This window comes from Lonchura striata, chromosome 1 (genome assembly GCF_050655825.1).
Source record: "Lonchura striata isolate lonStrDom1 chromosome 1, ASM5065582v1, whole genome shotgun sequence".
In the NCBI taxonomy this organism is placed as follows: domain Eukaryota; kingdom Metazoa; phylum Chordata; class Aves; order Passeriformes; family Estrildidae; genus Lonchura; species Lonchura striata.
This window is the reverse complement of record NC_140703.1, coordinates 28,883,918-28,907,240: the sequence shown is the minus strand read 5'-3', so window position 1 is coordinate 28,907,240 and position 23,323 is coordinate 28,883,918. Positions and strand designations below refer to the sequence as shown.

The 23,323-nt window shown below is 43.0% G+C and overlaps 1 protein-coding gene across 2 annotated transcripts; it reads left to right on the top strand.

Annotated features, from left to right (window-relative positions):
- The first annotated feature begins 82 nt into the window (after positions 1 to 82).
- Positions 83 to 23,084, top strand: CD58 (CD58 molecule). 2 transcript variants are annotated; one of them, XM_085572227.1, is made up of 13 exons: positions 83 to 296; positions 3,754 to 3,880; positions 5,360 to 5,466; positions 9,706 to 9,999; positions 10,638 to 10,892; positions 12,879 to 12,974; positions 15,248 to 15,310; positions 15,491 to 15,547; positions 17,033 to 17,080; positions 18,465 to 18,533; positions 19,443 to 19,511; positions 20,225 to 20,293; positions 21,661 to 23,084. In XM_085572227.1, the coding sequence occupies exons 1-13, from the start codon at positions 83 to 85 to the stop codon at positions 21,672 to 21,674; spliced, it is 1,482 nt and encodes a 493-aa protein (XP_085428353.1). In that variant the 3' UTR covers positions 21,675 to 23,084. The 2 variants fall into 2 exon arrangements, with proteins under 2 accessions (XP_085428353.1, XP_021404555.2); XM_021548880.4 differs by lacking the exons at positions 3,754 to 3,880; positions 5,360 to 5,466.
- The last annotated feature ends 239 nt before the right edge of the window (positions 23,085 to 23,323 follow it).

Here is a 23,323-nt window from a genome sequence, read left to right as displayed (position 1 = left end):
TAAGAGCAACGCGACAACTTCCGTCGCCAGAAGTCGCGCCCACAAACCACAAACGCCCTTCGCTGGCACTCCAAGGCCATGTATGGCATCCGACGCGGCACAGGAGCCGCAGCCCCCGCTCCTCACCGCCCGGAGCTCCCAGCCGCAGCGCTCAGGGCGGCCGCCCAGCGGAAGCTGCCGCCGGCTGTGGGCGGGACGGGGCGCGGCCGGCCGCCGGCGCTCGCTCTGCCTCAGCAGCGGTGTGCGGGCATCCATGTGGCGGCTGGCTTCGCTCCTGTGCCTTTCGCCCCTCCTGGGTAAGCTGGGAGAGCGCGGTGGGGACCCTTCCCGGCTCCTTCGCTTTTCTTCCTCCCTCCCTCGCTCCCTCCCTCGCTCCCTCCGTGCCGCCCGGGACAGCGGGAGCGGGGCACCCCCGGGCGTTCGGACGCGCTTGCTCCGGGGCAGGGGTTCGGGAGGGCCGGGAGCTGCCCCAGCCGCCGGCAGCCCCTGAGGAGCCCTGCGACGGCGGCTGCCTGGCGGGACGGGCGTCCCCGCCGCTCGCTGCCTGCCCAGGGGCGGCGGGCACAACCGAGCCGCTGCTTCCGTCCCCCGCCTAAAACCAGAGCTGTGTGTCAGCCTGTGCACCGTCTGGCTGCCCCGGAGCTGTGTGTCAGCCTGTGCACCAGCCGGCTGCCCCGGAGCTGTGTGTCAGCCTGTACACCGTCTGGCTGCCCCGGAGCTGTGTGTCAGCCTGTGCACCAGCCGGCTGCCCCGGAGCTGTGTGTCAGCCTGTACACCGTCTGGCACTGTGTGTCAGCCTGTGCACCGGCCGGCTGCCCCGGAGCTGTGTGTCAGCCTGTGCACCGTCTGGCTGTCCCGGAGCTGTGTGTCAGCCTGTGCACCGTCTGGCTGCCCCGGAGCTGTGTGTCAGCCTGTGCACCGGCCGGCTGCCCCGGAGCTGTGTGTCAGCCTGTGCACCGTCGGGCTGCCCCGGAGCTGTGTGTCAGCCTGTGCACCGTCTGGCTGTCCCGGAGCTGTGTGTCAGCCTGTGCACCGTCGGGCTGCCCCGGAGCTGTGTGTCAGCCTGTGCACCGTCTGGCTGTCCCGGAGCTGTGTGTCAGCCTGTGCACCGTCGGGCTGTCCCGGAGCTGTGTGTCAGCCTGTGCACCGTCGGGCTGCCCCGGAGCTGTGTGTCAGCCTGTGCACCGTCTGGCTGTCCCGGAGCTGTGTGTCAGCCTGTGCACCGTCGGGCTGCCCCGGAGCTGTGTGTCAGCCTGTGCACCGTCGGGCTGCCCCGGAGCTGTGTGTCAGCCTGTGCACCGTCTGGCTGTCCCGGAGCTGTGTGTCAGCCTGTGCACCGGCCGGCTGCCCCGGAGCTGTGTGTCAGCCTGTGCACCGGCCGGCTGCACCTTCAGGAGCTCCCCTCCCTAGTGGCGGCAGGCTTCTGCGCCCCGTTAGTTTCAAACTTGTGTTAACGGGAAACTTGGAGTGTGGGCGATTTTTGGGGTATAAGTAAATTATTATTATTAACTTAAATGATAGCTATTAATAAGTAATGATTACTGTTGAAATTGTAGTCAAAGGCCTTCTAAATGCCACCACTGTGCCATAGGAGCATAATCCTTGCACTGGGCTGTGAACATGAGAAAAAAGCATGATTTAATGTATGAAGACCTTATCATGTATAATGGATTTCTTCTGACTTTCGGTTTTTTGTTTTTTGGGGTTTTTTTTCTGCTTTGGGAGTTTCCTGAATGTGCCTAAAATAGGAGCTATTGTATCCCCCTGTTTAAAAAGGAACTTCTCTGCTGCTCAGAGCAACTCCCTGCAATTTCCTCCTCATACCATTCCTGAGGTCTTCAGTTTGCTTTATTTAATTGATATGGAGAGATCCTGTTCTGTAAGAGAGTACTGTGGTCCCGGTGTGCAGGGAGGACCGGTGGAGAAGCCGGGACACCGTGCACCTGCACGAGTCTGCCCATGATAAGCCTTAGCTGCAATTTCTTACCTCACCTTTTGCTGAGAGTTCTAAATGAGTGTGACTAGGGCATGATTAACTGAGTATCTTCCTGTAACTTCTTTTGTGAGTGGGAGCACTTTGTTACCTTGCATTATGTAAGCTGGCATGCTGCTGCTACTCTGCACATCTCAGTCCACATGCTATAGATTGGCCTAGAGAAAAAAGATTCCAGATTCCAAAGAACTTACAGTTGAAAGGAAGAGGTGATGGTGCTTGGACAGCTGGAGAGGGTAATTGTGGCTACAAGTATCATAACATCCTCCTTTAAGGAAAACCGTAGCTAATTCTGTTGTCTTCTCTGTAAAACTTTGATTCTAAAGTGGTTGATTAGGGCAGGAGATCGGGAATGCAAACACTTTACTGTTCACTAAACTGTATAGCTGCGGTTTCACACCATGTTCTTGTTTATATGCTTGCATTATTGCTGTTACATGTATGTTGACTATGTGTAAATGTTTCATGTTAATTTTAACAAAATAATCCATCATCTCTCTTTGTGAAAATCAAGACCCTGAAAGTCAGACTGATCTGCCCAAGTGCATGAAGTAAATCAGTAGCAGTTCAATTTGGCATGTCAGTTTCTAGCCATGCAAACACCTGTTCTGTACACCAGGATGCTGTTGATAGATCCTTGTCCTTTTGTCAGCCTTCCCCTCCAGGATCTTTTCTCCATCCAGATTCAAAGCACTGCAGTTATCCCAGTCACACTTCTGAATGTCTGGAGTAGGGGAGAAGATGTCCCTCTTCATTCCCTTGTGGAAGCCAGGATTTGCAGTGTAGCTTTGGTGTCCAGAGTTCCTCCTTGCCACGTCAGGATTCCTGCTTTTCACAGTGTCAGGCCAAATCAGTTTTTTATCTGATGAAACCTTAGACTTGTCAATTACAGCACAAAACCTCACCTCAAGGCTATCGAAGGACTTTCATTTTAGACCTACCAAGAGCATGCTTGTTCAGTTGTTAGAAGTTCAAGACAAAGCTCTGTTCAGATTTAGGATCCTGGATATTGTATGTGGCTGGAAGGAAAGTCAGTGTGGTATCTGTGGCCTAGTTTGGTGAAGGAACAAAGAGAGAGATCTTTTTGTCCTCCCTGTGGAGGAGGTGAATAAATAATACCACACCAACAGGGGGATCACAGTGCAAGCCACACTGGTGAGGATGTTCTATTGCAATGCAGATGGTGACCAAACTTGCTTTAGCTGCATCAAGATCCTGCCCCAAAAGCAGAGGGGATATAGGAAGTAAGCTGGATATGTGAACTAGAGCATCTAGCAGCATCCTGCATCTGTAGTAAGGCTCATCTGAAAGTCACACACCTCTTTCAGTGTTCTGTGCATCAACTCTTTTTTTATGCAGTATTAGTTCTTGCCTTCTAGTTCTTGCATATTTAGATATGTTCCCTAATGCCATTTTCATTGTATGTTTGCATTAATGGTTGCTTTCTCAATTTAACTTCTTTATAAAAATTGAGCTAAACTGAGAAAACCTGGTTCACTAAAAGCAGAAGTTGCCATCTCCAGTACTGAGCATAGACTGACAATCTGAGAGTTGATAAAAATTATTTTTCTTTCAGACTTCTTCTGAAAGTGACCAGCATAGAAACCAAATTTCCCTCAATGTGGATTTTTGTGTCTATGTCATTAGGCAGTTCAACAAGTTTGGGCTTGCTGGTTTTTTTCTTACTATTTTTAAATTTCCTGTCTTTTTTTTTTTTCCTCTGTACACACAAATATATGCTCCTTTCTGCATTTTTATAGATCAGAAAAACACTGGGGTTGCTCAATGTTTCTTCTGTGTCTCTCCATTCCATGAGAGGTGCCATAGGAACTACACTACAAGGCATTGCGATGAATGTGGGAAAATCTGGACTCCTTACAAATTCAGGTTGTTTGTGGAATGTCGTTATTTTGTGTGTTGCTACTAGAAATGTCAAACACAATATTAAATAGTATAAATGGAAAAATCAGTTATCAGCACTGTGAAGCTGTCACGTGCTTATGTTGTCCTGTCCCCTTACTCTTGAATCTTCCTGAATAAACAGAGGAATTATAATCAGTTATAAATTCCTCACACAGAGGGAAAAAAAAAGTCAAACTAAACCTTTGCCCTCTGCTTAAAAACTCTTGATGAGAGCTGAGGTTGTTATGTCATATTAAAACAAAAATGAAACAATATTTTTGCCATTGCTATTTAACACTACAGAATGAACAGAGTGAATTTTTTGTCAGATAGTTTCTTGCCTTGATGTAATTAATGGTCTTATACTTTAGAAAGCCAAGATTATCTCTGGATTACATCCACAGACTCCTTTGATCCTGGGTGTGTTAAAGGTTTTCATTAAAAATGGGTGTAAGTTTGTTTATTTTTGTTTTTTTCCTTACTGTTCCTCCTATCTGTTCTCAGCCTCAGGACAGCTTTTTGGCCATGTTCAGGGTAGTGTGACAGTGGGCTGGCTGGCTGGCTGATACAGGGTTTGTAAGAGACAGAGGTTGTAATTTGGAGTCTGTTTAAGCCGGTGTTGCCACAGGTTGAGAACAGTTCCTGTCCATGGCATCAGTTTCTACTTTATAAGTAGAACTGCAAAGATGATCTGTCTGAAAATGAACACGACTGAAGGAAAGAGTTAGCAAGACAGATTATTTTCTTAGTGCTGTTGATCACAGAGCCTACATGAAGATGTACTTGTACAGCATAGGAAGTGACCAGAGGATTTGGAATAAGTGACCAGAGGATTTGGAATCATAGAATGATTTGAGTTGGACGAGACCATAATGATCATCCAGTTCTAACCCTCTGCCACGGGTAGGGACATCTTCCACTAGACCAGATTGCTCAGAATGCCATCCAGACTGGCCTTGAACACTGCCAGGGATGGGGCATCCATTCTCTGGGCAACATGGTCCAGTGTCTCTGGACTACTTTCAAACAACTGCTTTTTTTTTTATAGTTCAAGGCAGGCTTAAATGCAAGTCAGTTCTGTCCCTAAGAAAAGCCTAGAGACTGTAATAATCAGTAATCTGCAGCACTCAATGATCCTTCATAATATTTTACCAGTGCTAAAAGTGGTGATTCCCAGTCCTCTCCCTCCCTGGCCTGTTCCAGTGCCCAACCACCCTCTGGGTGAAGAACCTTTTTCTAATATCCAACCTAAGCCTCTCCTGACCAGCTTCAGGCCGTTATTTTGGGTCCTGTCACTGGTCATCACAGAGGATACATCAGTGCCTGCCCCTCCTCCATGCTCTCACTCTTGTTCTTCCGTGTTTTGCTCACATCTGCTCCATTCCATGCACGAGCACTGGTGTTCCCACAGTGAGTCACATCCAGAAACTGCAGTCCTTCTGTGGTTTTTTGTTGTTTCTGTAGTTGGAGTGGGGATGTGTGTGAAGGACAACATGTCAGCAGATTGTACTCTCTGCATGCCTGTTCCACTGCAGGAACAGGCAGACAAAAAAAGGGAGAAGAAAGAATAGGTAAGTCATGCTTTTGGTCACCAGCATAGTTTAAAAATGACTGGGTGGCCTCTGCATGGGAATGCTGCCTGTTGTTGGGCCCTTGCTGAGGGATATGTCTGAAAGGTATGGATTTTGTGGTAGGGAGAGACCCAGGCCTCTTGGTAGGTGCCACCCTTGGGTCCTGCCTTTGCTGATGTGTATAGCTCTGTAGATGAAGTCCCATATTGTCCAGGAGAACAACACACACATCTCTGAGTGTGCTGCAGGGTGCAGGAGAACACCTCTGATTTGGATGTTATGTGTAGGATTTGCACTTATTCCTGCACAAATCTGATTTTATCTTGCAACAGCCTGGGCTGCTGCTACAGTTTATGGTTATCTGTGTTCTCTCTCTCCTGACTGTCGCTTTTGCCTGTGCTTTTACACCATGGCTCTAAGTGCTTTCTCACTGGAATTTGGGAAGTGGGTTGTGTTTGTGGCCTGTGGGGGAATTCAGAGGACTATGGTTGGTGAATATTCTCATAGTCCTTCTGGACTGTACATTTATTTCAGGGTTTTCTGCACCTTGTGGTTTTGAGGGTTAGGAGGGAATATAATTGTCTGCTGGTTATAGTTGCTGGGGAAATTAAAAATTCTAAAAAAGCTGAAGAGGGGTAGTTGGGAAGTTTCAACAATTAAAAGAAAAATCTACTCTTTAGAAAATCCTACTCCTGAAGCAAATAGCTCCTTGCCATAAACTAATTAGTAAGGACTTTTCCACCCAGTTTCAGCAGGTGGAATGTTAGTGTCTTAATGGTAATAGGAAAACCTAGCTGCTGCCTGTATAGACCTAATATATACCTATGTGCATTTCAAATAGGTATTTGAGACCAAAAATATTAATGATAGCATTAAAAATAAAAAGGGCTTAGCTTACAGATGTTCTCCAAAATAACTAGGCTTTATGTCAGCTCCAAGAAAAATAGTGAAGCAAGTCAAGCCAGGTAGACAAATACAGTAATTAAGCATTTATTGCTGGTAAATGGAGTATTAACTTCTACTTAGTCTGAACTGAATATGGATGCCTTTAGCCTGCTAAAATGCTGAAAGAGTCAGAATTAGTCTGGGGAGTATTAAAACCCAAGTACAGCACTGAGTTGTGTGGGTCTGGCTGCTGGAGAAGTGTGAGCAGAAGACGATGTAGACAGGGTGAGCTGGTGGTTTGCAGGAGAGGCTTTGCCCACACAATGTTAACTCCTCTTCATCTGTGCCACTTTGAGCATGTGATTTGACTGGAAGGAAAGAACATAAAGACTTGGAATAAGAAGGAATTAGGAGTGGATTTTAGGAGATACAGGAGCCAGTAGTCTGATGGTTTCTGTAGAGGCTGCTGGAGGCCTTAGCACAACACTATTTTGTTGTGTGAACCTCATCTTGGAATAATAGGCTACAATAAGAAGAGAGGGAGAAGGCAGAGAAATGAAAGGCAGTTCTAGCCTTTCAAGAAGAGTGTATGAGAGAGTGTTTGGTTGTCACTTCTCCCTCTTTACTCACCACTGTGGAATAGGAAATATGTTTCCATATAAAATGAAGTAGAAAAGATGGGGAAGGGTTTCACAGGAATTTAGAAAACATGATGACACATGCTTTTCCAGAAGCTCAAAGATGCGTGGTTATGAGCTTATGCAATGTTTCTGTATGATTTCTTTGAAAAAAGGAAGCTGACAACACTGCATGGCAGACTTCACATTTTCACTAGACCAGTGAAACATGGAAATAAACCCAGAGATTGGATGTTTTAAGGTGGGAGATGATTGTTATCCTTGAAGAATAACCTTTTCCTTGTTCTGTTGCTGGGAGCCCTGAATGGGAGGAGCTTATCAGCTCCTTGCTGATAAGATTTTGTTCCACCAGCCAGCATGAAGAGAGTGTGCTGAAGACAGCGCTGCCCCCCTGTGCCATGCAGAACCTGTGGCGAGAAAATGTGGGGTTTTTTCAGCTCTGCTTCCCTTTCAGTCTCACTCCTAGACTTGAAGAAGCAACAACTTTGCTCTCATAACTCCAGCCTAGCACTTATGACTAACTGAAAGAGAGTAAAGACATGGAGCATTTACCTGCATCAATACCCAAATGCAGGAAATTATGAGTGGTTGGCTGAGCAGTGGTGGCTGTCCTTGCTTGTGTTCTCAGGGCTCAGCAAGCAGCTGCTGTCCTTGCTGAAGGCTCTTGTGAAGAGCCACTGTGGTTTGGCTTATCCTGATGTCAAGGAACCACAGCCTGGTTGTGTCTGTGAGCTAAAGCTACTGAGGGGTAGAATTTCACAGTGGGAAGAGCAGGGAGTTTTTCTCCATACTAGGAATACCATAGGTCCTTAGACAGTGGGGGATGACTTCTTGAGGAATATGTGCTCCTGGAAATTGTCTTCATGAAACAAAGGTGTCTAACAAGACTCCAGGCTTTGTCAGATTGAAATAATGTTCCACCCTACCCAGGGTCTTGCAATCTTGTGATCTCCAGACACAAAGTCTGGAGTTTGAGTTGTTTTTTCTTCTGGAAATCATTAATTGAGATGGGTGGAAAGAGATGCTCAAGTAAAATGTTTAAATCTGCCTGAACAGGGTAGAATACAAAGAAAGCAGCTAGGTTGTGCTGACAAGATGTGGGGGTTGATAGCTTACCCTGGTTACTTCTACAATCCCTGTGCCTGGAAAAGGTGACTGTGTAGGTACAGACAACAAGAAGTTGCAACTCCACTGGTGTGAGAAAAGTGTTTTCACGGGTAAATTGCAAACAAATTGGATATTCCATAGAAAGTAATGCATGGAGGAGACGTGTGTGCAGTTCTCTAGCCAAGCACACAGAAGTGAGTTGCTATTGCTTGTGTTCATTGTGCTATCAGAGAAAGTCTGTGTTTCTGTAGTGTGGCAGAAGAGCTGACGAGCACTGTCCTTTACCAGTGGGAAAGGAAGGCCTAGCTGACATTCTATCTGTCAGGATATAGGAATTTGTGGGTCCTTAAACTGTTGCCATTTAGGATTAAATAAAAAGAGAAAAAACCCAGAATACTAGCTGTCACCTGGAACCAGTTGGCTTGAGGAGTTTACATCTGAAATTTTTGTTTGACCATGCATAGCTACTGTTTAAAGGCAAGTTTTACATGGTGCAAATTTGGAATCCTGCTTTAATGCGAGACCTCATTTGTATCTTAACCATGCCCTTCCTTCAACATAGGAGTAAAAAGTTACAAGCTACTGTGGACCAAAATCAATTCCTAAATGCAAGGGTAACTTGAACTCAATACCAAAGTGCTTTTGTCTATGTTCCTGTCTGCCATGGCAGTGATCTCGCAATTCTTCTAGAGCCACTTGGAGTTATTTAGAAGTGGGAGGTGATTTCTGAAGACTGAAGAAGAGACACAGAGATGCTGTTAGTTTAAAGGTTGTGGTCCTTTCCCCACAGCAGGATTTTGTCTGTTAGATCAGTAGGGTTTTTTTTTTATCACAAATGTAGCTGTTTTCAATGAAAATTAGGAAAAATCTCTTATCTCTCTTCTGTTGTGGTTTGTTTATTTATTTATATTGATTGCCTGGGCATTTTTAGCAGAATGTAATTTACTTGAAACTGAGAGCAGTGGAGGTTTCTGAACAGCTTCATTCTTGCTGACAGCTCTGCTCTATCTCGGAGGATGGAGTGCTGTTTCACATATATTGGCTGTGAAATAAACTTGCTTAAGTGACATTTCAAGGGAAATCCATAATACCCCCATGGATTCAGAGCAGGTGCTTTGAGCTCAATAGCAGTTTTGCATCAGAAGTGTACTTTTTACTAACTGTGAATATTCATACTGGGAAAATTGCAGTTTATTTGATCAGCAGGAACTTCAGTCTGGGTGTTCTGCAACAAGATGCTGAAACAGATTTTGGTGGTGACAATTCTTCATTTAATGTTTTTCACCAGATCATGGGCAGGAGGCCTAATTCAAGTGAACAGAGGGAAAGTAGTGAGGATAGAGGGGCTTAGGATAGGGAAGATCACTGGGACAATTATTTTGCCTGGGACCAGAATGTGGAAACTGCATTCCTTTGCCATGCCTGTCATACAATTGTGCTAACAACCTGGGTTTGGGTAATTCTTAACTGATGTGTATCTTAGTTTGCAACTTTGTGATGTGTTTCTAACCTAAATTTGAATGTATCTGATATTGAATAGGGCATTAGTCAAGCAGTGTTTTATAAAACAATGGTTGAAGTAACTTTTTATTTTTCCCCCCCTCTCTAGCACAAATCTACTGTGAGGACATAGCTGGCATCATGGGAGAAAATTTTACTTTTCCAGTACAAATAGACCATAAAATAGTGGAAGCTACCTGGAAGAAAAACAAGGATAAAGTGGCTGAATGGGAAGAGCAAAACAAGCCAATATATTTGGGTCCTCTCCGCAACAGGAGTGTACTTATGGAGAATGGATCCTTGACTATAGTTAACTTGCAGAAGGGTGATGCTGGCACATATGAGTTACTGTACCGAGATTTTATGGGAGATCACAACTTAAACTTTGTACTTTCTGTGTTAGGTAAGTACTGGAAGAACTGCATAAAGAATGTGAACCACTATTCACTTTAAAATGTCTAGAAAGGGCATTATATATTTGTCAAGGAAGCAAACAGAAATAGAGGGGGCTGTTCATTGTCTCTATTTTTAAGTTGCTTAGCCACTTTGAACAAATTTTCAAAGGTGGCATCTCATTTGTGTGCCCATCATTACTCACCTAGAAGGTATGTAGATGGCACACTGCACTTTCAGGTAGACAATGAAACCTTTTGAGCAAGCTGACCAGGTAATCCCAGGCATTATATGTCTATTAAAGATATTCCTGCAGGCATATTACACGCGCCTCAATATCTGTGGCATCATCCTGTGCAGATCTACTCAGCCTCACTAGTAGTCTTTGGGAAATATGTGACCAGTCTGTCTATTAATCCTGTGGATGGTGAACCACGAGGACTCTTGGACTAAGAATGGGAGAACCACAAACAGGTGGTTTGCAGGTCACTTTCAGAAACACATGTATCTCTCAGGCATGTGTGCACATACCCCCACACTTTTGTCTATGCACTCTCCTGCTGCTTTTGTTGCTCCAGCCCTTGTCCTGTGCTGAAATTCTATGTAGTTTGTAACTAATGTAATACAAAATGTTTTCTCTCCTTCTAGATTCCCTTCCAAAACCTAAAATAAGTTGCAACACCAGCGATGATAAACTTGTACTAAACTGTACAGCAAATTTCCAGAGGTCTCTGAATTATGCTTGGAAGCTCAGTAACAATCCACAAAGCTATCAGACCCAGGAGCTTTCCATCCCTGTGAAGAATGTTGATATTACCACCAACGCTACATGTATCATTAAATTTTCACAAACAGAAAGGAGGTCTGAAATCTCTTTGCTTCCATGCCTTCCAGAAGGAAAAGGTAATAAATGTGTCATGTTGCAAACACAGGTCTGAGAGGTTTGTTTAGGAAGCAGCATAGCCTTTGTAAGGTTTCTCCTGGCTTCCCAGGAAGTTGAATTTAAAGAGTAAAAAGCATCAGAAGTAATTTGTCTGCTAAAAGTGTGTATAAAATTTGTGAAAAGTATGAGGATGACAGTTTGATCCCCCTGGAAAGATACTTTTGGCAGGGATCTCCACAGAATAAAACCTTTAGCTGTGACTTGATTGAGTAATAATAAAGATTAGAAGGTCTTAGAAGATCTCTTCTGAACCTTCTGCCCTTATATAATAAATGCTAGGAACTTGTCCTCCTTGTACTGCTCTCCATGAATTAGAGTGAAATTATTCAGCCATTTCAAGTGAGTCATCTAGCAGTCATAAGATAAAATAATTTCTCATCTAGCAAGTGCATGAGTCAATGAACATAGTTCCTTCCTCCCTCATGGAGAGGTATAAGATGGAAAAGAGAGCTTTCTTCCTGTTACTTATTGCTTTGGGACAGTGTTCAGCTTGAGGCTTGAATTTTTAGGGTTTCTTTAAACAGAGTGAGAATAGGTTTGGAACCGCCTGGTGTGTAGGGTGCATAAGGCAGTCCCTAACTGACAAAAGTTCTCACTACTGTGCAAAAGTAATCGTCATGGTTTACTAGTATAGAATTCTTCCTTTACTGGACAAACTTGTTAGATGTGAGGCATTGCACCAGTGTCAAACCATGACAGAAGCATGTGCTGGGTTGACCTTGGCTGGCTGCCAGGTGCCCTTCAGGCTGATCTGTCACTCCCTCTTCCCTGTGGGACAGGAAGGAGAAAATATGAGTCATGGGTTGAGGCACGGACAGAGAGAGGTCATTTGGCCATTACTGTCACAGGCAAAACAGACTCGACTTTGGGAAAATGAGTTTAATTTATTGCCAGAAAAAATCAAAAGCAGGATAATGAAAAACAAGAGCAAATCTAAAACACTGCCCTGAAGCCCCTCCTTTCTTCCCAGACTCAACTTCACTCCCAATATTGTTACCTGAGCAGGTCTCCCTGAGCAGCACAGGAGGATGGGGAATGGGGCTTGCAGTCAGCTCATTACACATTGTCCTTCCTTCTCAGGGGCAGGACTTCCCTGAACCAGTGTGGGCTCCCTCCCACAGGAGACAGCCTCCATTAACTTCTCCAGCATGAGTCCTTCCCACCGGCCACAGTTCTTCATGAACTGCTCCAGTGTGGCTTCCCCACAGGGTCACAAGTCCTGCCAGCAAAGCTGCTCCAGCGTGGGCTCCTCTCTCCATGGAGCCACAGGTCCTGCCAGGAGGCTGCTCCAGTGGGGGCTTCCCACGGGGTCGCAGCATCCTTTGGGCATCCCCTGTTCTGATGTGGGGTCCTCCATGGGCTGCTGGGGAATCCCTTTCCCAGCCCCTGCATCTCCTTCTGCACTGACCTTGGTGTCTCTTAGGCAGATTCCCTCACATATTGTCATTCCCCTTTCCCCCTTGCTGTTGTTGTCCAGCAGTTTCTCCCTTTTCTTAGAAGTGGTATCCCAGAGACACTACCATAGTTGCTGGTGGGCTCTGCCTTGGCCAGCAGCAGATCCACCTTGGCATTAGCTTTGACATGGGGACAGCTTCTGGCATCTTCTCATAGAAACCATCAAAACCTTGCAGTGCAAACCCAATACAAGATATTTGCTGAAATTTTATTTGTTTGAAATCTGGCTCATCCTTTCATAGGCCAGGAACTGGAATAGCCATTACTTTTTAAGTGGTGATGTGCCTTCACTGAAATGAGGTACTTATCATGTAGCTGTCCTGGAGATGGCTCAGGGTTTTGCTAATAACTGACTCTGGTGCATTAATTTATTGAGGTTACTTTTTAAAACATAGCTATAAAAATATTTGGGGCTGTATCTCTGCTGAGCTAGTGTATCACACAGTTGCTTTTTAACTAACTAATTAACTTTTTTTCAATTTTTTTTAAAGGAGGCAGTTCTCAGGAACGACACAGATATTACATTATTGCAGCTGTTATCCTAGTAGTAGGCCTAGTAGGAATCACAGTACTCCTGCACAAGAAAGGTATGCATAAACTTCCTAACTGAGCTTTATGTGCTTCCAGATTATACTCATGTAAGGTTCCGTAGAATGTGTGAAAAATTCTGATCATCAAGTGTTTTGTAAAAACAATAGAAGATACAAGTTGAATTTAGGAAAAAAGGAATAGATTTGAAGGAAATCATGTACTGGACTTTCTTGCATTCTGACACAGGGCTCTGAGTCCTAGTAAACACAGCAGTTTGCACTTGCATAGTTTTCATTTAGACTGGGTGTTAGATTTACAGTGTGGTTTTACTAAACAAGTATTTGTAGCCTCCTCTGTTCTTACCTGAGTGTTTTTCCACAGCCTTTTTTGAGAGCATTATAAAGCTGCCCTCAAGATCTCATTTACTATTCGGACAGGCTTGTACCAGATCTGAATATCATATGCTGAGTCCAAACTGACAACTCAAGTCTGGTCGACTGATAAATGGGACCTTCTGTGCCTCCTGGCACAGAATTGCCATCATCTTGGAGTTCTATACTTGTTTTTCAATCCATACCTACACTGAATTCTAGTATCTTTTTTTTGTAAGTCTGACAATTTAATCAGAAATGGTAATTATAGGCTTATTGTGTGTCTTTTTCTGCCACATTTTTGCATGTCTGTGTTAAATTGTCTTCTGATTTGAAAAAGGGGGGCACACCATTTTTCTCTTTATGTTGGAGAGTCCCAAATAGGAATACATTTCTTCTTCCTATGTATGCTCTGTATGGAAGATTCATGTTGACTTCCAGATGGGGCCACCACTTGGAGGCAGCTGCAGGGTGAAGAGTACTGGATGCATCTCCCATCTGGGAAGGACTAATTGATGCTATTCTGATCAGGACATAAATATATATATATTGCATGTGGACCTTTTGCTTTCCTGTTCATTGTCCATTTAGTTTCTGTTGGCATGGGATTGTAAAATAAACTAGGTGGGAAGACATCTCTGGAAGTTTCCTCCAACTTGCTGCTCAAAGCATGACCAACTTCAAAGCTAGATCAGGTTGCTAAGGCCTTGTCCAGTCAAACTTTGAATAGTTCCAAGGGTGGGAATTTCCCAGCCTCTTTCAGCATGTGTTTAAGACCTGAATCACTCTTGTAGGGATGGATATTGTTCTTATTTCTGTTAGGGAGTGCCCTTTGGCAGCTGGTAGCCGTTGCCTCCTGGTTTTTTTTTCTGAGAGTTTTCTGTAGTTAGTTGTAGACTGCAGTGAGTTGTAGACTGAGTTAGTTGCTCACTGCAGTGAGCCTCTTCTTCAGGCTCTCAGCACCTCCTTGCATGGCTCCTGCCCCTAGACATCTTGGTGGACATTTGCTGAATTAACTTCAGAAAGATGGTGTTTTTACATTAATGGGGAGGCTAAAACTAGAGAGAGTGCTCCACATGTAGTGTCCCAAATATTGAATAGAGAGGAGGAATTATTTGTTCTGATGGGCTGACTGCAGTGCTGCTAACACAACCCAGGATTTGGAGCCTTCTACTGCAAGGGCACATTTTTCTGAGTAATGCTGAGCTTGTTCATGCTTTCAGGTCTTTTCCTGCAGAGCTGTTTCTTAGCCAGGCAGAGCCCAGCCCCTAGTGGTCCATGGGCTGATTTAAGAGATTCAGACCTTTGTTTGCCTTTGAATAGCACATCTTTTTTGCCAGCATGTTTCTCCAGGTGGTTGAAGTCAGTTTGAGTGGCAAGCCTGCTTTCCAGCATGTCCCCTACTCTCCCCAGTTTGATGTCACCTGCAAGCTTTCTGAAAGTGCCTTCTGTGTCCTTGTTCACGTTGGTGGTGTTAAACAACACTGCTCTGGGTGTTAACACACAAAGAATGTCAATCAAAACTGACCATCAGTTAGAATCAAAACAGTTCAGTTACTTCCCTTGAAACAATGAGGGAAAGAAAATAAACCTGTTATACCTTGGTAGGATAAGCATTGCACAGGTATAATCAAACAGCAGAAGGTTGCTGTTTTAAGTGCAAGACATACAATCAGAAATTGTTAAGCTCCACCTTAGATTTGAATAGATGTATTCTGACTTGCTGTCACAGGAGACTTATTCTGTTAATCTCACTGACTGTCTTTCCCTCAAAACAGCATTTCTTTTTTTGTTTTTCCTCCAAGTCAAGTATTCAGTTGCATTTTCTCAGTGAAGTGTATTATTTTTTGGTTGGGGGTTGGAGAAGGGGATGGAATGAATGGAGGCTGTCAACAAGTTTCCAAAGGCACAAAACTTTGTTTCTGAGTAATTTTTCCAAATATTCTATTTGTGTGCAGATATAATTAAACTTGGAACAGGAAGAAGGACTGCTCAGAATAACAGTGCAATGAATGGCTCAGGTAAGATAGTGGCACAAATGTGTGGAAATCATACTAAGGCTTGGTGTGGGCTTGTCAGTTTTTTTCTGTGTCAGTGTAGTCTTTCATTGGAGGGATAAAGGAGTAAGTTTTCTTTGACTGTAGTTATTTTTTTCCAGGTCATTAATACATACTTTTTAAAACAAATATATTTCTTTACAGGAGAACATGAGCAACTTTTCCCTGGGAACAGCGAACAACAATCTAACTCACAGGGAGGTAAGAAACCTGTATTGGAGTATTAATGTTTCTAAACACCTGCTCTTGGTTGGAGCAGGGAGTCTGATTTGTTATTTCCTTTTTTGTAGGGTCTGAGCTTTTGAATAGGTTTTCAAAGTGTGCACATGCAGAGTCAAAATCTCACTTGAGGTCCAATACTGGATCATTATAGGGACCTGCACCTAGTGAATGTGTTATTGGGGCTGGCAAAGTTACTGACAGTGAAGGGCCTGAGATTTTCCTGGTCAGCAGCTGTTGTTTGGAGATGAATTACCTTTCTAACAATGGAGAATTGGGGCTGGCCTCAGGATGAGGGCTGGAAAAGTGCACACTGTAGGGCAATCAGTCATTACTCTCCTCTTCTCTGCCTGGGCTTCTGCTATCATTTTAATCTTCATTGAGGTTTTTTGGGGTTTTGGGGGGTTTTGTTTGTTTGGTTGTGGATTTTTTGTTTTGTTTTATTCTTAGTGTTTTGTTGGAGTGCTTTTGGGTTTTTTTACTTCCTTAATTTGCAGCAAGATTGCGCTGTTTTCTGGCTTCTTGTGTATTGGGTTGTGGAAATCACTGTAAATAGGGAGCAGCTAAGGAAGGGGGCAACTCCTTTAGTCTGTGCTCCTTTCATAGGAGTGAACTTGGCTATCATATTCTAGCTTTAACATATAGGAGTTTTCTTGCCAGGACTGTGGTCTGTTTTTAGGAAGCAACCAAAATTAACCCCCAAGGGAGTCAAGCAGGCTGGGGAGCGCAGGGTAAAAGATTCTTAAGATTAATGTTCTGTTACCAGACCAAACAGAGTTTCAGTGGGGAATGGCCAGAGCTCCTGCCATCAGCTGGCAGGCTCAGTGCCCTCTTGGACTGTTCTGGTGTTGAGCTCACAGTGCCTTCATGTGGGTGCTCAGTCTGGTACCTTACATTTGTTAAAACTGTGGTTCTCACCCACGGTTCAGAGCCCACTGAAGTCAAGACTATTGATGAATCTGAAAGTGAGAAAATGAGAAGTATGGGTAGGAAAAAAACCCCAGTAAAGCCCCCAAAAAACCTCATTTTGGTTCTGCACTTAAATTTGCTTTAGAATGTTTCTATTAAAGATTCTTTAAGGTCTGCAAAGAGCAAGGCTTTAAAGTTACAGTGTTAGTGCAATACAGATGAAGTAAAGAAAGTAGATGCAGATTCTCTCCTCAGCTATCTCTGGCTCTTTATGGCAGATCTGTGCAGCTTTACCAATAGATCTACATGGGCAAGACTTTCATAAAGTTGTAGATATAAATATAAACAATGTTGATCATGGTCTGGGACCTTAAGTGGTTGCTGAAGGGAAATTGAAATTATTGTGAGTCCTTAAAGTGTCATAACATAGTGGTTCTCAGGAATATCTTTAAAAAGTGTTATAATGAAGTTGTCACCTTAAGGCTGAGTTGCATATTTTGCAGACTACTGTTGTACCTCCATACACATTTCTGGAAAAGGATTTCTGTTTTCTTGCAGCTGCATTTTCGCACACTGTTGATTGTGGGAATGAAGAGCCTGAAGCAGGTAACAAGTGTGATGGAGCCCTAAAACAGAGGAACATGAAGGGGGAATGTAATTTTGCATATGGCCTTTTGTAGTCCAGGCCGTATTAGCATGTCCTGAGTACAGAGTTTACCATTCCCCTGTTGTCCTAGAAGAACCTGTTGCCTTAGGAACAGTAAATGTTGATGGGTAGTTCACTAGAAGAGAAATCAGAAAGACCTGGAGGCTGTGTTTGGTAAACAGCACAGAGCAAACACCTTCTTGGGGCTTCCACCTTCCCTCTTGATATTATGAGAATTATGCTGCTTTTGCCATCTGTGAGAAAAAGAACTAAGCATGGAGGAAAGATAAGAGCCTCAGCACATCAATTTAGAGATAGGATGCTTACCAGCTTGCAAAATTCATATTTGGGAGATACTTCATCCAGAAATGTACTTCTCTAAGGAGCAAAGCCTGCTGTATCTTCCACTTGCTTTATGCTTTAGGAAAGTCTTTTGACTGCATTCATCAGGCAATTAAGCAAAGCTCCGGTTTTGTTTTCTTAGTCCAGTCAGTATAAATTTCAAGGAAGTTCTGGGACCTGTATTTTTTCTAGAAGTTCTTTTAACTCCAAAGGGCTAGTGAAACTGAACATCAATTCAAGAAAAAATGTCAATTTTCCCCATCTTTTGCACTAGTGATTCATTCACTCACTAATTCTTTCACCATTTCCACAAGTGGCTGGAGGGGTTGGAGAAGGCAGAAGTCTTTCCTATAAAGGAAAAAAAATCACTAATGATGACAATAAGAAAAAGAAAACTCAGGAAAATTCAGAAGCCCCTGGGGTTTGCTGCTCATTCTTCCTGCATGTATTGGAACAGCTTTCTTTCATCTGAAGGAATAGGCATTGTGTAGCTGATGGTGAAGGTGTGGTGCACTGCAGGATTGTGTCATCACTTGTGTAACTGTTTCCATATACGTAGACATGGGTATAGGAAAAGGAGGCTTATTTTTCGCCTGAGTTACAAAGTAGAAAGGAGGGAAACACACAATTCAGGCAAGAGAGAAATCAGATCCATAGATAAAGATTTTCCATTTGGGCATGAGATACTGAAAATAAAATCCTTTATTTTGTTGCAGAATAGAATGGGAACATCAGGCAGGGGAGTTAGTGCGCCTCTGTGCAGTGCAGCCAGCAGCACCTGGGGAACAGGCAGTCACTGTTCTAGGGATGGGAAATAGCAGGCAAGGCTATGATGTTCTCTGAAATGTGTGTACAGAGCAGTGTCAAGCAAGGCTTTTGGTGATAGTACTTAACATGTAGAGGGGAAGGTGTGCTCTGAGCCCTGGGCCTGTGGCTAGGGAGGGCCAGAAGCAATGGACTGTGCTCCTGAGAGACTGCAGTTGTTCTCTAATCTCTTTTCAGACAGAGCACTGAGCAGGGATATGAATGAGGAAGACAAGCAGATAGTTAAGAATGGTGTAAATCAGGAAGGTAAGTGCCTGTTCTATGGAGCAGTCAGTGCTACTGACCCAGTAGGCAAACGGGCCATGATCCCTTCATAGAATCATAGAATCTGTGAGTTGGAAGGGACACATCAGGATTGACTCCAGCTCCTGCCCTGCAGATGTCACCCCAAAAATCACACCATATCCCTGCGAGTGTTATTCAAATGTTTCTCTGTCAGGTTTGGTGTTGTGACCACTTCCCTGAGGAGTCTGTTCCAGTGCCCAAGCACCCTCTGGGTGAAAAAGCTTTTCTTGATATCCACACTAAACCTGCCCTGACTCAGCTTCATGCCATTTCCTCTAGTACTGTAGCTGGTCATGAGAGTGAGGAGATTGTACCTGTCTCTCCTCTTCCCCACACAAGAAAGTTGTAGACTGTGGTGAGGTCTCTCTTCAGTCTCCTCCAGGCTGAACAGACCAAGTGACCTCAGCCACTCCTCATAAGGCTTCCCTTTCAGACCCTTCACCATCCTCGTGGCCCTCCTTTGGATGCTCTCCAGGAGCTTTTTTATATTGTGTATGCACACAGTAGCCATGCAGATAGCCATGATATGAATGAAGGAGATAAGTGCCTTGACTGTGGGGCAGTCTTTGTTCAGTGTGACTTTTGCCTAATGCCACCTAAAGGGTGACACCACGAGCACTGAGAGCTTCCTGTGCTTGGCCTTTACAGGATGTGTGAGGGATTGTGAAGACAGTGCAGAGCCAGGAATGGAGGAGAGATAGGAGGTGTTGGATGGTGATCCCATGGGAGTGAGGCATCTTGGTCAGGGTTTACTATTGTTGCCAAACAAATGGTCCAAATCCCAGTCAGATTGTTCTTGATCCATATGGGGCAGAGAGGCAGAGTGTTGTGAGGTCCAGGATTGTCTGGGTATTGCCTTTGTCCTTGCAGAAGTGACCCAGGATACAGAAGGTGGAAATGGGGGGCAGCCCAACAACTCTTCCAGCAGCACTAAAGAAGGTATGTGAGGGAGAAGCTCTCTGTCTTGGGAGAGTGTGCTGACTGACACAGAGGTTAACTGTGAATAATTTTCCTTTTTTGGAAAAAAAAAAAAGGAAAAATGTAATTTTGTTTGTTATACTTGGGTGGTGTAACTGTGGGCCTCTCATACTAATTTCTGATTTTCATATTTAGGTAAGTGGTCACCAAACCTTTTGTGATTGTCTACCACATCTGTAAAATACTTTGAACATGCACACCCAATTTATGTATATTTATAAGTTATATACAATTATTACCATACTCAAGTATGACATACAGTATAAAACATGCACAAAATAAAGTTTTAAAAATTATAATGATGAAATAAATAGTACTTATATTTAAAAAAATTTATTAGTGGTGCAGAAATACTTTTTTCCTGCACCACAATGGATTGCCTTGTGCTCACTCACTTTGGAGTCTGCTAGTGCAGATAATCCATTTAAACATTCTCAAAATGCACAGCAGTGTGAAAGCAAGTGGCACCTTACTGCTGTAAGGCTTTTTGTTCTGCCAAGTTTGATACTTCTGTTGAACTACCAGCCAAGCAATCATGTCTACAAATTCTGGTATTTGCTGAAGACAATGTTGAAAAGAGGGGTGAAAAATCTCCAAATGTGAGAAAACATGAATGAATGGGAGGGTGGGAGGGAGTTAGGACTGAATATAAAAAACTTGACTCTGTGTTGCAGACAAAACTGCTGATGAACCTGTCATGGAACCAGGAACGGACTTGGAACAGTGCATAGCTACAGAGGAAGGTGTGGTGTGTCATAATAACTGAGTCAGATGCTATTAGTTAACAATGAGTAATACTGAAAGGCAAATGAAGTAATTCAGTGTATTATTACTTTTCCATGTGATACGCTGCTTTGCTGGGCTAAACAACTGTGCTCCTGTATCACCCTTAAAGGTTTAGCATGTGAAACTGGCCTGTTGGTATGTCGTGCTGAGGCAACAGATGCAGCTGTGCTTGCTTCGATTCTGTTTGCAAACCATGTGAGAGCAGAACATTTTGTGTTCTGGGGGTGGAGGGGATATGAAACCTGATGCTTATCCTTGAAGCTGTAAAGTGACAGAACCCTATTTCATATGCAGACCCTCTCACTTCACAGACATGAGGAAATAGCACAGAAACACACACACTCACATGCAACTGACTTTTTGATCATGTTCTTTAGTATCATCACTAGCAGTATACCTGCTTGGATTTTAAACACAGAAATCATAAAAATACTTCAAGCCTCTGCAGGGATATTGTGAAAACCAGACTAGGGACAGCTTTCTTTTTGTCATCACCTACAGAGTTTTGTAGCATATGTCACCATCTCTGCTCTTCTAGACCATCTCCTGATGTCTTATCCTGGAGTGATGCTGAGCTAGAGATCAGTGGAAGGGACGGGTAGTGCTATCAAAATGGGAGCAAAGACCAAGGGGCATGGTGTCCTGGCACATCCATGTGGCTCCCCTTATAGAGTTGCTACGTGTGTAACAAGGTGGAAACACCAATATAAGTGAGCTTGTGGGTGCCTTGTTGGAAACCAGCCTGGTTAGGGACTGATACATGTTTCATGTGATGACTTAGGCTGTAGTCTTGAACTTCCTACACTGTAGCTTCCTTTCCCTTCAGTCTCCTTGTCAAATAAGAGCTGTATCCTCAAAAGCGAAAATTCCAAAAGCATTATTGTGTGGAAAAAATAGCAGCAGCAACACATGCATGTGTAATGCATAGCTGATATTGAGATCATAGACATAAAATATTTGAATAGAGGTGGTGTCTTAATTGACTGATTATGTGATCCAAAATCATGGAGTCAGAACAACTTCACAGGTTACCAGCTGCTTAGCAGATGGCTGGCAGTAAGTAAGAAATGTTCTAAATGTGGTGCAGTTGCAGAGGAATGTGCCTAATCATAAACAGATAATTTGCATAAAATGTTTAGAGGCTATCATATACCACTGGTCATGTACCTTCTCTAACTGGATTGTTATGAGTGATGTGACAGTGTCTTGGTCACAACACCTCATTAGTATGTAAAGCCTGCAGTATTCACATGTAGCTAGCTCAATTTCTAGAAGAAAAGACATAGTAATTTACCTGTGTGCTTTTCTTATTCTTTTGTTTCAGATCCTAAAGCATAAGCAAATTATTGCTTTGTTGCCCAAAGAAATATGGAAGAGAAGCAATAGAAATCAATGATGAAGGAGGTGCTACCTTTTCCCTTGAAGGGCTTCCACAAGCAATGAAGTTGTCAGAGCTTCATCGAGAATTATTTGAAAGTATTTTAAAGACTGAACTGTTTCCAGTGCCTATTTTTCTGTTCCTTAGGAGTGACAGCCTTCTTTTTCTAGTGCTACTATGTGAAAACACATAGGCCAAACCATGGACAAAATCTTTTCAATTGTTGTATATGATTTTAACAAACCATATGGTTCAGCATTTAACAAACCTTATGGTTTGTTATATGGTTTGTTTTATAGTTATTTTTACTAACACACTAAAGCCTCTTTGTAGTTGATATTTAGAGATTTAAAGTTTTATATATTTGCATGAATGTGGAAAAATCAAAAACTGGTCAGCTTTCACTTTTTTATCAGTGCCTTTTACAGTCAGAAAAAACCTTCATCCTTCAGCAGGTCCAGATGGGTGGAAGTTTGCATTTTCTAATCTTGGTTCTAGACAAAGCTATGTCCTAGAGTTGCTAGATGCCTGGCAAACTGATCATGTCCTGACAGTCTTTCATTCTGTGATAAAATTACATTTCAACTTGTTGCACTGATTATTAACAACAGGTTTGGGCTTTTCCTAAAGCTTTTTATATTTTTTTAACTTTTAGGCTTTTTAAGCCTTTGCACTTCATATTTTCTAAGAATGTCATCTCACTACTACTCATTCCTAGGAAATAATAGTATGTTTTTAAGTTGACTGAGAGTAGAACAAAAACTTGAAAACTGAGGTTGTGTATATAATGAATTTTAAAAAGAATCAAAAAGAAAAACACCATGCATTAATGCTTTCAGAACATCAAGCTATGGAGTGTTTTTCATTATGTTTACATGCTGGTTGTTTATGAAAGTTGAAAGCCAGTTTAGTTGAGTTTGAGCATGGTATATATAAAGAATCATGAAGGTTTGACACTGGTAACCAGAGATCAGAAGCTTCAGGTTTTCCCTTGTTTCAATTTATGCCCTTTCCACTCCCTCAATTTCTTGTTCTATTTGAGGCTGTACTGCACAAGTCCACAGATTGTACACTGTACATTCAAGCCACATTTGGCAGGACTTCTGTCTACTACTTTTTGTAAATATTTATAATTTATTAAAAAAATACTTAAGATGTAAAAAACTTTGTCATGTCTTCTTGTAATATATACATGCGTTTTTTAAATTTAACCTTAAAAGTTACTAACTGATCCCCAAAATAATCTTAACCAGAGTGATGTATTTTATACGGGTTTTTATTTGTTTGTTTGGTTGCTGTGTTTTGGAAGATCAGTATTCCTGACCCAAGTGTCCTTCCCTGTTCCACCTTCAATAAATTTATCAGGATAATGCTGTCTGCTTCTTAACTTTTTAACTAGTGTCCACACAAGATATTCTTTGTTGTGGTTATCATGGTAAATGTAAACCTGTAGCTTGTTTGCCTGCTTCAGCAAAATCTTATTTTCTGTTATTAATGTGAGAAATAATACTAAAAAAATGATTGGTGGAACTGGCTGAAACTGCTCCCAGAAACTATAGCAGTTTGTGTCATGGTCTCCATTCATCCCATGCAATTTCATGCTAAACAA

Coding starts and splice junctions, on each gene's coding strand:
- CD58 (XM_085572227.1), top strand. CDS start 83: ATGGCATCCGACGCGGCACAGGAGCCGCAGCCCCCGCTCCTCACCGCC. Junction 10,000..10,637: donor CTTTGTACTTTCTGTGTTAG/GTAAGTACTGGA, acceptor CTCTCCTTCTAG/ATTCCCTTCCAAAACCTAAA. Junction 12,975..15,247: donor AGTACTCCTGCACAAGAAAG/GTATGCATAAAC, acceptor ATTTGTGTGCAG/ATATAATTAAACTTGGAACA.